This window comes from Macaca mulatta, chromosome 16 (assembly GCF_049350105.2).
Source record: "Macaca mulatta isolate MMU2019108-1 chromosome 16, T2T-MMU8v2.0, whole genome shotgun sequence".
In the NCBI taxonomy this organism is placed as follows: Eukaryota; Metazoa; Chordata; class Mammalia; order Primates; family Cercopithecidae; genus Macaca; species Macaca mulatta.
This window is the reverse complement of record NC_133421.1, coordinates 46672189-46688188: the sequence shown is the minus strand read 5'-3', so window position 1 is coordinate 46688188 and position 16000 is coordinate 46672189. Positions and strand designations below refer to the sequence as shown.

At 39.2% G+C, this 16000-nt stretch overlaps 1 protein-coding gene and 1 long non-coding RNA gene across 51 annotated transcripts in view; one reads left to right on the top strand and one right to left on the bottom strand.

Moving 5' to 3' along the window:
• SYNRG (synergin gamma) overlaps positions 1–16000 on the bottom strand; it is a 334879-nt gene that overhangs the window by 69008 nt on the left and 249871 nt on the right. For 32 of the 50 annotated variants that reach the window (XR_013405828.1, XR_013405829.1, XR_013405826.1 and 29 more), the window contains 4 exon segments: positions 12092–12213; positions 2353–2483; positions 954–1059; positions 279–390 (listed from right to left, as the gene is read on the bottom strand). Coding sequence is in view for 46 of the 50 variants with exons in the window: in XM_077969539.1 (XP_077825665.1) it covers positions 279–390; positions 954–1059; positions 2353–2483; positions 12092–12213 (471 nt within the window). In the remaining 4 variants the exon portion in view is untranslated. 50 annotated transcript variants of the gene reach the window in all.
• Positions 1013–15308, top strand: LOC144335466 (uncharacterized). The gene is made up of 2 exons (XR_013406348.1): positions 1013–1676; positions 12332–15308. It is a non-coding gene; the product is annotated as an uncharacterized LOC144335466 (long non-coding RNA).

Sequence of the window (16000 nt, the reverse complement as noted above, 5' to 3'; positions counted from 1 at the left end):
TTACTAATGTTAATATATTTATATACAGAAAACTTACAGGTGAAATTGTCGTACTGACATTTAATTAGAAGACAGGTTTTTTTCCCTCCCAAGACAGTTGTTATCCAGACTACAGCTCTTAAGCCACTGCACATTTGAGAACATCCAAATCTGTACTTAGCTTGAAGGAAGAGTTCTGCATTGACTTTTCACACACACATATAATGGCGAGGTAAAGAAACAGGGACTACGTAAATCACCTTCCAAGAAAAGAAAAATGTAATGCCTCTTAAAACTACCTGGTTTCTTGGGGTGCGATGCTGGAGTAGGGTGCATTTTTGCATCTCTGGAAAACCCATCTAAATTTCCTTTTATGGCTTCCAAAGCATCATCTCTACTCTTCTCTCCTGTCTAAGAAACAACAAATAGATGTATATTTCATTACTTATCCCTCACTCTATCCTAAACCCTCCCAAATTAAGAAAGGCACAGATACTCATCTACTTCCAATATTTTTACCACATACTTCTGATGATGACTTCTCCAAGTCAGAAAAATAGGTAAATGACTAAACAATGACACTCTACAGAAAATAAAAACATTACAAGGCCAATATATAAATACTTCAGGATAGACCTGTTTGATATTAAGTGTCCTGTGAAGGCTCTAAGAGAAATATGAAATATCACTGAATTCAGGATTACTGCTTTCCAAGAAAAAGATTACAAATATTGCCATGATACTAAAAAAGAGTTGAGAAGATAATGGCTGATACCCTATTCTCATCAATAACAGTGTATCTTCACAGAAAATGAAAAATCCTTCACATTAGGAATTAGATAAACCGAAATGAGAAGAGTCAATCACAGCCCCAGCTTGGGCTGGTGCCCCAGTGATGACATCCACTCAATGAGTGGGAAGAGGCACATTCAGGGTGTGTATGTTCTGGGTGAAGAGAAGTATTGAAGTATTACCTTGGGTTTCACACTGCTCAAAAGTCTGAGCTTTTGCTTCTGCTCTTCAAACTGGCGTCTTTTTCTTTCTTCTTCTAAGAGTTTTTGCTGCTGTTCAAATCGTTTCCTGAAGGAAAAATGACCTAATAAAAAACAAGCTCCCAGGATTATACACTGTTTTATATTCAGATTTCTAACAGTTTCAGCAATATCATGTTGCACTTCTAGAAGTGTAAATTTCATTGCTAAATATCTAGTTTTCTTATGACAATCCTGTTTCCTCACTACATTAATTCCAAAATATTTGACATGAGTCTAAATAATGATTTACCTAAATTATGAATATGAATTTATTTCTCATCTAATTTGCAAGAGGAGGAAACAAGCTTTTGCATACAAAAGTGTTCTCAAAAAACAGGCAGACAAACGTAAGAACACACTTTGCTCTGCATATTAAACAAGAACCTGCTTGGGAAGGCAGTGTCATACAGGAGAAAGAGTAATGATCTGGGAATCAGGAGGCCTGACTTTGGGTTCAGGCTTTGCTGGTAACTGTGTTACCTGGACTGACAAGTTGTTTCACTTTCCTGGACTTCACTTTCACTAGATATAAAACAACAGGGTTGAATTAGAGGATCTCTAAGGTCCTTTTTGACTCTAAACTTGTAATAATGGTATTTTAAAGAGGCTTTTTTGTTTTTGTTTTTAAATAGGGTCTCACTCTGTTACCCAAGCTGGAGTACAGTGGCATGATCACGGCTGACTGCAGCCTCAATCTCGGGGCCCAGGTGATCCTCCCACCTCAGCCTCCTGAGCAGCTGGGACTACAGGCATGAGCCACCAAGCCTAGCTAATATTTTGTATTTTTTGTAGAGACAAGGTTTCACCATGTTGCTCAGGCTGGCCTCGAACTCCTGGGTTCAAGCAATCTGCCCGCCTCAGCCTCCCAAAGTGCTGGGATTATAGGCATGAGCCACTGGGCCAGGCCTTAAGAGTTTTTTTTTTTTTTTTTTTTTGAGACAGAGTCTTGCTCTGTCGCCCAGGCTGGGGTGCAGTGGCTCATCTTGGCTCACTACAAGCTCCACCTCCCGGGTACAAACCATTCCCCTGCCTCAGCCTCCCGAGTAGCTGGGACTATAGGCACCCACCACCACGCCCGGCTAATTTTTTGTATTTTTTAGTAGAGACGGGGTTTCACCGTGTTAGCCAGGATGGTCTCAACCTCCTGACCTCGTGATCTGCCCGCTTTGGCCTCCCAAAGTGCTGGGATTACAGGCATGAGCCACCACGCCCGGCCAAGAGTTTTAAAGACAACTTTTGACTGTTTTAGTTTCAAATCTTCACTAGAGATTATTAGACAATTCTTAAGATAGATGCTATAATGTATCTTTGTTATCCTTTAATTTTGGTGATCTCTTACTGCTGCTCTTCGGCAAACTGCTTCTGCATGTCTGGAGTGTACTGTGGGCCTGGAGGACGCATGCCCAGGAAGGGTGCTTGTCCTAGGTAAGGCATTCCCGCTGCTGGCATTGGTCCCATTGGTATTCCTGCCTAGAAGAAACAGACAAAGGCTTAGAAAACACAATTTCTCCCTTTAATTATCACACACAAAAATGTGACTTTCAAAAATTCTATATTAATATTTTTATTTGTAAAAAATAGAAATATACTGTATTAAAAGATGCAGAGATGCAAATAAGATGCAAATATGCAAATAAACATATTATATTAAAAGATGCTAAAAATGGAAGGCTCCCCTTAATATCTAGCCCTCCATTCCCTTCACTGTCCCAGAGGTGACTGCTGCTAATAGTCTGATTGGTGTGTGAGTATGGAAGTATATGCCCACAAATTACATTCTTGTGAGCTCACTAATCCTCTTTGAGAAGAGGCATTATATCTTATATATTTTCATATTTGCAATAATAGGTAAGAGGCTGGCATATGGTAAACATACCACAAATGAAATTAAATCTGATTTTCCAATATATATGAGAGGATAATGAATATTTTGATGTTATCAAAGGCCTAATAGTCAAACTTTTATAGAAAATGAAAGAAACATATTCAATAATAATGACATAATACAATATTATAAAGTTTATTAAAGTGTCCAGAAATAAGAATAACACAACAGCTAATCACAAAATGTAATAATATTATGTTTTTTTTTTGTTTTTTTTTTGTTTTTTTTTGAGACGGAGTCTCACGCTGTTGCCCAGGCTGGAGTGCAGTGGACACGGTCTCGTTGTGTCACCCAGGCTGGAGTGCAATGGTGTAATCACAGCTCACGGCAGCCTCCAACTCTTGAGCTCAAGAGATCCTCCCACCTCAGCCCCAGAGTAGCTAGGACTACAGGCATGTGCCATCGCACCTGGTTCGAAATCTAATATTAAGAGTGATGACAATGATAATAGTTAAATGGCTAATTTTTAGTGAGTGAAAACTCTTCTACTACTCAACCTTCTCCCTGAAAAGTTCCCCTTCTGTCCCTAACTAAAGTCTGTCCGTGAAACACTCTCATTTTGGAGACTGCTACTTTTCTATTTCCTGTAAGTGGGGAATATTCTTCCTTGCTTCTTCTAAACCTTTTCTCCTCTCTCTACCTTCAAAAACCTGAATACATTTTAATTTCTCAGTAATAGACTTCATCATTTACTCTCCGATCTTGTTCACGTCATCTACTGACCCTCAACTTCCTCACTCTTCAGTTGTACACTTCAGACTTTGCTATCTTCCATTCTATCTCCCAACTGCTCTTGGTAACGTCAACAATCACCAACACGGATCACTCACCTAACACTGTGGTCTTCTAGGTCTTTAGCCTCCTCATCACAATCATGCCCAACATACAATTCCAGCTTCCCATTCCATGGTAATACCCGTGATCTATCTGCACCAAAGACTGTGTCATGTCCAAAATCTGAATGTTAGGCATCCTGACACTTGACCACCACTTCTGATCCTTCTAGCTCATCTAGACCAGTAATTCGCCTATCTCATTAATATCTCCCACCTGTTAATTTATTATTTTTTCCCTGGGCTTATTTTGTAGGTTCCACCTGTTAATTTGCCACGTTTCTCATGATTAATCATCTTCATTATATCCTCACTTCCCTTCCTGCTCAATTTAGATTCTAGGGTTCAATATTAAATGCCCTTGTCAATATCCTTAATGCCCTTAATTGTCAATTCCTTAACATGGTCTCCTGGTAAACTTCACCCCTGATTAGAATCAACTAATCAACTTCTCCATGCTTATACAAAAACCACTGAACCATGCCGGAGAGAAAAACATTGAGGATTCACATTAAATTCTATTTATTTATTTATTTAGAGACAGGGTCTCACTCTGTCACCCAAGTTGGGATGCAGTAGTGCAATCTCAGCTCACTGCAACCTCCACCTCCCAGGCTAAAGTGATTCTCCCACCTCAGCCTCCCAAGTAGCTAAGACTACAGGCATGTGCCACCACGCCGAGCTAATTTTTGTATTTTCAGTACAGATGGGGTTTCACCAGGTTGGCTAGGCTGGTCTCGAACTCCTGACCTCAAGTGATCCACCCACCTTGGCCTCCCAAAGGGCTGGAATTACAGGCATGAGCCATGATGCCCGGCCAGCTTGGAATGCTTTTGAAGGGTTTCTAGCACTCTACAACTGGAGTTACACACAATATTGCTTTATTGCTAACATTCTCTATTCTAAATCTTGGGTGGAGATAGCTGTGTATACTTATTTTAAATCACAGTATTGCTCTCTTGCTGCTAAAAATTAGGATCACAGTCCTAGAATTAAATTTTTCTTTTTTTTTACTCAGTTCACCCAAAGTATATAAAATACAAAAGAAACTACCCAAATCAGAGATGAAAAATAAGGCAAAGTGTTCAACAAAAATAACAAAGAATGAAAGAAAGAAACGTGTCATGCATATTGCCTTCTTACTTACAAACTCCTCTCTTGAAGAACATTCAAATTTACTAAACGGCATTTTGTGTTTCCCCTACACCTGGAAAGGAGGGACTAAGTTTTATAGACTTTTGAAATCTAAATAAACTAAAAGATTAAGAGATACTAGTCTTTAATTACATACTGAATGGATGACATAACAAAAGAAAGAACTCAGAAATCTGAGATACATTTGATAAACTACTGACGGCACTTAAGATTTCAATAAGTTGAGAAGCATAGCATGACAGTTAAGACTAAAAGAGTAAAAGTGTCCATTTCAGTTAGAACCCCAACAATTTTGTTTTGACAAGTTGATCTTAAAATTATACTGAAGGGCAAAGGACCATGAATCAGTTATAATTCTGTAAAAGAAGGAGGATGATCCATACTACCACATATCAATGCTTATCTCAGGCTAGATAATTAAGGCATAAGATATTTACTGACGCAAGGAAAGACAGATGCAGCAATGAGACAAATACATGAGCCTAGAAATTAATCCAAAGCACATAAAGAAGTGTAATATTACAGGAATAATCACAGAAATCAATAAATAAAAAACGGGCTATTTATAAATGATTTGGGAACAACTGACTACAATGGAACATAATAAAATTACATCCTTCTACCTCACGCTGATTCTAAAGAACAATTCTAGGTAGGTTAGAGACTTAATCTGAAAAGACAGGCTGGGCGCATTGGCTCACACCCTGTAATCCCAGCACTTTGGGAGGCTGAGGCAGGCAGATCACTTGAGGCCAGGAGTTCCAGACCAGCCTGGGCAACACGGTAAAATCCCATCTCTACTAAAAATACAAAATTAGTCAGGCGTGGTGGTGCATGCCTGTAGTTGCAGTCACTCTAGAGGCTAAGGCAGGTGAATTGCTTGAGCCCAGGAAGCAGCAGTTGCAGTGAGCCGAGATTGCGCCACACTCCAGCCTGGGCAACAGGGCGAGACTCTGTCTCAAAAAAAAAAAAAAAAAAAAAAGACAAGAAAGACAAGAAACTTAACTTTTTTAAAATAAGAAGACACAGGTAAGGAAGAATGTCTTAGATAAGACAGAAAAAAAAAATGATTTATCCATCTGACTTAATTTCTACACAACAAGACACTATAAACAAAATTAAGAGAGGCCAACGACTAGGAGAAGATACTGGCAACACATGTAACTACAAAGGATTAGAATCCAGAATATATAATGAACACTCAGAAATCAATGAGATCAAAACAGCAAAACATTAGAAGCAATTTAAATGTCTGTTAATAGAACAACATATATTCACTCAATGAAATACCACACAGCAGCTACTATGAATGAACTTGGCATAATTTTACAACAGGGATAAGTCTTGGGAGCAAACAATGTTAAATTAAAAAGTTAAGATGTTGAAGGGTACATACGTAAAATTTAAAACCTAGAAAATATTATATATTGCTCGTAAGTATACAAATATATAAAATAATAAAAGTATAAAATTATGGCCAGGCACAGTGGCTCATGCCTGTAATCCCAGCACTTTGGGAGGTAGAGGTGGGTAGATTGCTTGAGGTCAGGAGTTTGAGACCAGTCTGGCCAACATGGTGAAACCCCATCTCTACTAAAATACAGAAACTAGCCAGGTGAGGTGGTGGGCACCTGTATCCCTGGTATTAGGGATGCTGAGGCAGGAGAATTGCTTGAACACAGGAGGTGGAGGTTGCAGTGAGTCGAGATCGCGCCACTGCACTCCAGCCTGGGTGACAAAGTAGTATAAAAATATATACGAGAACCATAAACACTGAATTCATGATAGTGATAACAACCTCCGGGGAAGGAGAGGAAGGAAAGTATTTTTGAATTCTTTAAAAAAATGTAAAGCAAATGTGGCATGTTAAAATTTGATAAAGGTAGGACCTGACTACCTATATAAAAAATCCCAAGGGAATCCACAAAAAAATTCCCAGAGCTAATAAAAAGTTCAGTAAGGTTGAAGGATATAAAACAAACATATACAATCAACTGTATTTCTATACACTACCAATGAATATGTGAACATTGACATTAAAAAACGCCCTTCATAATTCCTCAAAAAACCAAAATATTTAGATGTAAATCTAACCAAACACGGATGTGACTTTTATGCTGAAAACTATATAAATGCTGATAGAAGAAACCAAAGATCTAAACAAATGAAGAGACATCCCATACTGTTATGACGGAAGACGTCAATTCTCAAAGACATCAATTTTCCCTAAATTCATAGAGGTTTAATACAATGCCTATCAAAACTCCAGCAAGAGTTTTTCCAGAGATAGACAAGATTATCCCAAAATTAATATGGAAAGACAGAGAAACCAGAATAAATTCTGGAAAGAAGAATAACGTAGGAGGACTCAACCTTATCGTATAGCTACCATCACAAAGACTGTGTTATCGGTGAAGGAACAGGCATATACATAAAACAACAGCACAGAACAGAGAACCTAGAGAAAGATACATACAAGCATGCCCAACTGATTTTTGACAAAAATGTGAAAGCATTTCAATGGAAGCAGAATAGCTTTTTCCACAAATGTTGCTGGGGCAGACTTACATAGATACAAAGAGAGAGATAAAAAACAACCTCAATCTAAGTCTTAGATCTTATACAAAAATTAACTCAAAATGGATCATGGACTTAAATGAAAACCATAAAACTTTTAGAAAAAAACATAGGAGAAAATCTCCAGAATCTAGGGCAAGGCAATGAACTCTTAGAGTTATACCAATGCATGATCCATAACAGGAAAAACTGGTAAATTGAATTTCATCAAAATTGAATTTTTGCTCTGTGAAAGACCCCATTAAGAGGGTGAAAAGACAAGCTAAAGACAAGAAGAAAACACTAGTAAACCACATATCTGACAAAGGACTAGTACCTAAAAGATATAAAGAACTCTCAAAATTCAATAGTAAAATACCAAAAAATGCAATTAGAAAATGGTCAGAAGCTATGAAAAGACATTTCTCTGAAGAAAATGTAATGATGGTAAATAAACACATGAAAAGATGTTCAACATCATCTGCACATTAAAACCATGCAAATTAAAACCATGAGATATTAAACATAGCTGTCAGAATGGCTAAACAAAAAATAATGACACTAAATGCAGGTAAGGATGCAGTATAACTGAACCTCTGATACACTGCTGGTAGGAATGTAAAATATTACAGCTACTCTGGAAAGAAGTTTGGCAGCATCTTAAAAAACCAAAAATGCAATACATGCAACCTAGCAATTGTACTCTTGGGCATTTATCCCAAGAAATGAGGTATGTTCACGCAAAAACCTTTATTTGTAATAGCCAAAAACTGTAAACAACCCTGATGTCCTTCAGTGAGCAAACGGTTAAACAGTCATACATCCAAACCATGAACTATTACTCATCAATTTTAAAAAAATGAACTACTGATACATGCAACAACTTGGATGAATCTGAAGGGATTATGCTAAGCGACAAACGCCAAATCCAAAAGGTTAATGATTCAATTTATATAACATTTTTGAAACTACAAAATTATAGAAATGGGGAACACACTAGCGAATGCAAAAGGGGTAAGGTGGGGCAGGAAGGAAGTGAGTACAGCTACAAAAGGGCAACGTGAGGAGATCCCTGGGAAGATGGAAATGTTCTGTATCTCAGCTGTGCCAATGTCCATACACTGATTGTGTTACTATAGTTCTACAAGTTTTACCAATAGGGGAACTGGGCAAACGATTTCTATTATTTCTTAGAATTACACAACAGTTTGCAACAGGTTTACACATGTCCATCATGTGCTCTACACTTGCCTAGATGTTTGAAATGCTTCAGAATAATAATTTTAAAATGTATTGTACATCATGAGGAGGGTTTTCTTTTTATGTTTTTTGAGGAAGCGAGATATTATAATAATCAATAATAATATAATAATCATCAAGACTAAATTTCTGGCCAGCACAATGGCTCACGCCTGTAATCCCAGCACTTTGGGAGGCCAAAGCGGGTGGATCACTTGAGGTCAAGAGTTCAAGACCAGCCTGGCCAACACTATAAAATCCTGTCTCTACTAAAAATACAAAAATTAGTCGGATGTGGTGGCGTGCGCCTAGCACGCAGCTTGGGAAGCTGAGGCAGGAGAATCGCTTGAACCCAGGAGGCAGAGGTTGCAGTGAGCTGAGATTGCACCACTGCACTCCAGCCTGAGCAACAGAGCCAGACACTGTCTCAAAAAAAAAAAAAAAAAAAAAAAAAGAGACTAAATTTCTATGTTGACTTTTATCTGAATCATCACTTTTATCTCCAAAGACTTAAGAGATTAAGAGATAACTAAAGGACCAATGGGTTTGCTTCATATATGTCCCTGATTGATTAAGGCTACTGAGTTTCGGCCAGGGGGTGGCAAATAAAATCTGGGTGTTTTTCGCCTTAAAAAATGGTGAGCAAGCCAGGCACAACGGCTCACGCCTGTAATCCCAGCACTTTCGGAGGCTGAGGCGGGTAGATCACGAGGTCAGGAGATTGGGACCATCCTGGCTAACACAGTGAAACCCCATCTCTACTAAAAATACAAAAACAAAATTAGCCAGGCGTGGTGGTGGGAGCCTGTAGTCCCAGCTACTCGGAAGACTGAGGCAGGAGAACAGCGTGAACCTGGGAAGCAGAGCTTGCAGTGAGCCGAGATTGCGCCACTGCACTCCAGCCTGGGCGACAGAGCAAGACTCTAAAAAAAAAATGGTGAGCAGCAACTGGATGTGGTGGCTCACACCTTTAATACCAGCACTCTGGGAGGCCGTGGCAGATGGATCACCGGAGGTCAGGGGTTTGAAACCAGCCTGGCCAACATGGCGAAACCCCGACTCTACTAAAAATACAAAATTAGCTGGGTGTGGTGGCGCACACCTGTAATACCAGTTACTTGGGAGGCTGAGGCAGGAGAATCACTTGAACCCAGGAGGCGGAGGTTGTAGTGAGCCGAGATCATACCATTGCACTCTAGCCTGGGCAACAAGAGTGAAACTCCATCTCAAAAAAAAAAAAAAAAAAAAGGGGGTCAGAATCTTCCAAACAATATAATGCCTGTCAGCAAGAGTAAAGGTTAAAGAAAAAGACTTTGGTTGCTTTGTCTTAGCATCATTAATACACAAGCTTCTGATATTCAGGGACATTATTAAGGCACTATCAACTCTCATAGTTTACTTTTTTCCTATTGTTCTGCATATTAGAGACTCTTACTGTTTTTGGTTGGTTCAAACTCTAAAAACATTTTTCAGATAATTGTGTAAGCATAAAATAATGTTTAGTGTAAAAATTAATGATTTAAAATTTGTATCAATTGTTATTAAGATTCAGTAGTAAGCTTAGAAGTTTTAATTTAAAAGACATTGTATTCTATAGTAGATTGTTTTTAGTTATTTGCTGCCTTTATTCTTATTTTTTTATTTTACTTTATTTTTTTTGAGACAGAGTCTTACTCTGTTGCCCAGGCAGGAGTGCAGTGGCACGATCTCAGCTCACTACAACCTCCGCCTCCCAGGTTCAAGCGATTATCCTGCCTCAGCCTCCTGAGTAGCTGGGACTACAGGTGCGCACCACCATGCCCGACTAATTTTTGTATTTTTAGTACAGACGGGGTTTCACCCTGCTGGTCAGGCTGGCCTCAATCTCCTGACCTTGTGATCTGCCTGCCTTGGCCTCCCAAAGTGCTGGGATAACAGGTGTGAGCCACCGCTCCTGGCCATTTGCTGCGTTTACTCTAAGAGGACTACATATCCCTATATGGTTTACATTCCTCCTGGTATATTCCTCCTCTACTGATGCTAAGGCCATATTACTTTGGTGAGCAGAAGTGACTAATATATGCTACCTCCAGGTGTTAGCTTTAAAAGACATCACAGCGTTTGGCCATCTCTTTTTCCTATGCCAAGAGCCTAGGATGTCCTGGCTGAGGGTCCTAGGATAAAGAAAACATGGAGCAGAGTCAGCACCAACACATGAGGATATGTATCACGAGTGAGGGCTAAACTTTTGTAAGTCATGGAGATCTGGGGACTGTTTCTGCAGCACAACCTAGTGAAAGCTAGCTTAACGTGAATTAAAAACCTACAAAATCTCAATGTATTCCCATTTGCTTCCTTCTAGAGATGGATAAAAAATGACACTGGAAGTTTTCCTGACCATTTAAACACAAAACAGAAGCTTTATTTGCATAATTGACTTCAAAACAACAATGGTTTCAACTGAAAATTCTGGTTGTGAACTCCTAATATTACTTATTTATAAGTTATATACATGTGTTACTGTATAAAAGTATATACTGTATAACAAAACACACAGAAATAGAAAATGTTAAAGTATTAGGTAAGTAAGTAAACTAACACAGAAACAAAAAACCAAATACCACATGTTCTCACTTACAAGTGGGAGCTAAACACTGGGTGCACACGGACATAAAGACAGGCTCGACATAAAGACTGGAGACTATAAGAGGGGAGAAAGAGCGGGGGAAGAGTTGGAAAACTACCTGTTTGGTACTATGCTCACTACCCAGGTGATCGGTTCCATCATACCCCAACCCTCAGCATCACACAACACATTAGTGTAATAAACCTACAGACTGTCCCCTGAATCTAAAATAAAAGTTGAAAAAAGCAAAACTAAATAAATTATTAGGTAAAAAAGAAATACAGTATATGGCTTTAAAGATATTGGTTAATAGTACAAAAGCAAAAACCTTTTTTTCCTCAGGCCTTTTTTTTTGAGACGGGAGTCTCCCCTCGTTGCCCAGGCTGGAGTACAGTGGCATGATCTCGGCTCGCTGCAACCTCCGCCTCTCGGGTTCAAGGGATTGCCCTGCCTCAGCCTCCCGAGTAGCTGGGACTACAGGCACATGCCACCACACCCAGGTCATTTTTGTAGTTTTAGTAGAGATGGGGTTTTGCCATGTTGGCCAGCCTGGTCTCGAACTCCTGACCTGAAGTGATCTGCCTGCCTCGGCCTCCCAAAGTGCAGGGATTACAGGTGTGAGCCACTACACTTAGCCTTCTCCCTCACTCTTGGAGGGTGAACACATCTTCATTTTAGTTTGAAGGAAGTCATTTATTTATGCTTATTTCTAATTGTAACATTAAGCTCTTAGCCTGTAGCTCTTGATATATAAACATAACAACAAACAATAACTTTGTAAGAAACCAACTAAAGCAGCAAGTACCTGCATAGCAATAGGTCCTTGGGACATCTGAGAGCTGTAATTCATTCCCATAATGCCTTGCATATTAGGCTGCATGACAGAGACCATAGGAAATCCTTGTTGCTGCATCGGCATCAGGCCTGCTGAAAACGTAAAGACATTATTAAAGTCAATGTATTTTAAAGTTTATTTTCTTAAAACCATAAGTACCTAAAGGACTTGTTACTTGGCAGGAAGCAGAGTGTAATGGAAAAAGTACAGGGTCGAGTGAGACAGATATGAATATGAATTCCAACTCCGTCATTTACTTAGCTGTGTGATCTTGAACAAGTTACAAAACTTCATCTGTAAAATGAAGATAGTATCTCTTCTATGGAATTTGTATGCATACTAAAAAACAGTATGGCCTAATTGGGGTACTCAGCCTTCAAGATGGCCTCCAGTGACCTCTGTCTCCTGGTATTCACACTCGTGTGTTGTTCCATTCCATACTGAATGGGGCTGACCAGTATAACCAATAGGATACTGTGGAAATGACAGCATATAACTTTGAAGGCCAGTTATTTATTTATTTTTTTTGAGACAGAGTCTCATTCTGTCACCCAGGCTGGAGTTCAGTGGCATGATCTCAGCTCACTGCAACTTCCACTTCCTGGGTTCAAGGCTCCCAAGTAGCTGGGACTACAGGTGTCTGCTAATTTTTGTACTTTTAGTAGAGATGGGGTTTCGCCGTCTTGGTCAGGCTGGTCTTGAATTCCTGACCTCAAGTGATCCACCCGCCTCAGCCTCTCAAAGTGCTAGGATTACAGGTGTGAGCCACTGCGCCTGGCCCGGAGGCTAGTTCTTAAAAGACACTGTAGTTTCCTCCTGGTTCTTTCGGATCACTCGCTCTGGAGCACTGCCACGTTATGAAATACTCAGTAAGACCTATGGAGAATCCATGTGGTAAGGTACTGAGGTCTTCTGCGAAAAGGCAGCATGAATTTGCCATCTATCTCAGTGAGCCACCCTGGAAGCAGCTCCATGAAACTTTCAGATGACTGCAAGCCTGGCTCATCTTCACTGCCATCTCATAAGAGGTCCTGAGCCTGAACCACCCAGCAGAGCTACTCTTAGATTCCTGACCCACAGACACACTATAAAATAATAAAATGTTTACTTTTTAAAGTTCAGGATAATCTGTTACACAGCAGCAGATAACTAACAAAATAACAGGAGCATGAACTCTAGGAGCCAACTAGAAATGCCACATACTTCTTTGGAACCTTGGGCAATTTGCTTCTTTCTATGCCTTGGTTTCTCATTTGTAAAACTGTTTAATACTTACTATGCTCAAAGAAATGTTATTCTTCTTCCTTTTTCTTACATGAATAGGTAATATAACAGTTACCACAAAGTAGCCATCAGTATGTGCAATGGCAGAAAACTATCATGAAAGTATGATTTAGGCTAGTGTTTCCCAAACTTTTCCAAGAGCAGAGGTGAATGAATATACATCTCTTTGGGATTTTAATAAATACTAAACGCCTACCATATGCTAGGCATAGTTCTATGTGCTTGGTACACAGAAGTGAATAAAACAAAATCCTTACATAGCCTGAGCACAAATTTCACTCTAATTTTGCATTCAAACTACATCCATGTTGGTTCCACCGTAAGGAACTTTATATCAAACTGTCGATTTGAAAAATTAAAGATCTAGGAAATCATACCATGTTTATCTTATGGCTTTTGTGTACCTTCCAGGTTATCTATAACCTAGCCTAATTTCAGAAGCATGGACATCCACATTGTGGCTAACAGTTATTTGAGGTAGACCATTCACTTATTCAAGTATTTGAGGCCTACTCCATATTAGGCACTGTTCTGGGGACACAGCCATGAATAAAACCAGGTCTTCACTCTCACGGAGCTTACACTGTAATCAGGAGAGACAGACAACAAAAAAATAAGTACATGTCAGGTGGTGATAAGAGCTAGGGCCAAAAAATAATAAAGCAGGGCAAGAGGGAATAGAGTGGTTGCTATTTTACATAGGGCAATCAGCAAAAGTTTCACCAACAGGGTGGTATCTCAGAAAGGTCCTCAAGAAAATAAAGAACCAAGCCATGCAGGTATTTGGGAAGAATATTCCAGACCAAAGAACACCAAGTACAAAGATCACAAGGTGTCAGGGAGAATTAGAATACACAGATTGAAAACAGCCACCGTAAGATGTTTTCTGTCTTATTTCTTTAGACTTAAAGTTTTATTCATTTTAATTGATTTTATTTTATTTCTGAATGAGTAACTCACATATCTGGCATAATATTTCAAGGCACAAAAGTGTACACAGTAAAAAATAGGTCTCTTTCTCTCCTCTGTCTCCTATTCAAGTACTCACGATCTTGTGGCCACCCTTGCTGTCAGTTTCTTACATATGTTTTCAGAAATGATGCACGCATAATTTAAAGCCTTCAAATGATCCAAAAGTTCATCCTAAAAACTGTTAAAAAAAATCTCCAAACCAATTCCAAATTCCCTAAGAAAAAATATCAGGCAACATTTTGAGAGCTCTTCTTGTCCAGTTCCTTCGCTCCATAGGTGTATTTTTACTTGAAAATGTATAGAAATGCAAAATAACAAACCATGATAATGAACACATAACTCTGTAATACCTTCCTAAAGAACAAAAGACCTCAAACCATTTGATCTCAATCTGGGACACATCTAATTACAGATAGCTTAAATAATGCATAAACGTGAACACGATGAAAAGAATACAACTGACCCTTGGAAAAACTTGCCTGAAACTCAACCGCCATCACTGATTATAAATGAAGACAAAGTCAGGATGAGCCACTGACCATCTGCTACTGAGCTGCTCTTTATCTTTTATCTCTACTGCTGACCTATGAGTCTCTGTTTCTCCAGCAAATCTATGACAACCAATCAATGCTGGCTTTTTAAGAAGAGCCAGTTTTCAGAAGCAGCTTGGTGTGAGGGGAGAGGGAATACATCAGAGTGGGAGAAGTGAGTGGAAAAAAAGCCAGAGAAAGGCAGATCTATTCCTTCTTCACTGTTGTGTTCCAGCTGCACGGCAGCATGGGTCAAAATTATATTCCTTCACCACTATTTCCTTGAAGATAAAGCTAGAATTGATATTGGTGGGTCCTGGTCTCAGACCAAGAGAGAAGAGGTATACTTAGTACAGAAATTTCTAGGAATAGAACTGAGACTTATATGACATGGGGGCTCATGCCTGTAATCCCAGTGCTTTGGGAGGCCAAGGCAGGAGAATCGCTTGAGCCGAGGAATTTGATACCAGCCTGGGCAACATAAGGAGACCGTGTCTCTACAAAATATTTAAAAATTAGCCAGGCGTGGTGGTATGCACCTATGGTCCCAGCTACCTGGGAAGCTGAGGTGGGAGAAATGCTTGAGCCTAGGAGGCCGAGGCTATGCAGTAAGCTATGACTGTGCCACCAGTACTCCAGCCTGGGCGAAAGAGCAAGACCCCATCTCAAAAAATTAAAATAAAAATAAAAAACCAAAACCAAACAAAATCCTGAGACTTAAATACTTTAAGCTGAATCAGAGTATGTGATCTCTTTTAATTTCAAAATTATATTTATAAAACATGATTATAAGAAGATACTATCATATAGAGAAAAAATAGCAGTGTGAAACAACTAAAGATGTTCGTTTATTCATTCAACAAACATCTACAGAGAACCTATTATGTTAAATCAACATGCTGGGTGCTAGAGATAATGCTAGATGAGCATTAGACAGACATGGCACTAACAATCTAGCGGAAGACTAGACAGAAGGAGAAAGACATCATTAAGTGAATTACAGCTCATTTCATTCTTATCACCTGTTCCTTAACATTCTTGTCCTAAAAGTCTCTTTCACTTCTGAGGTTAAACAATCTATGAACGTAATGTT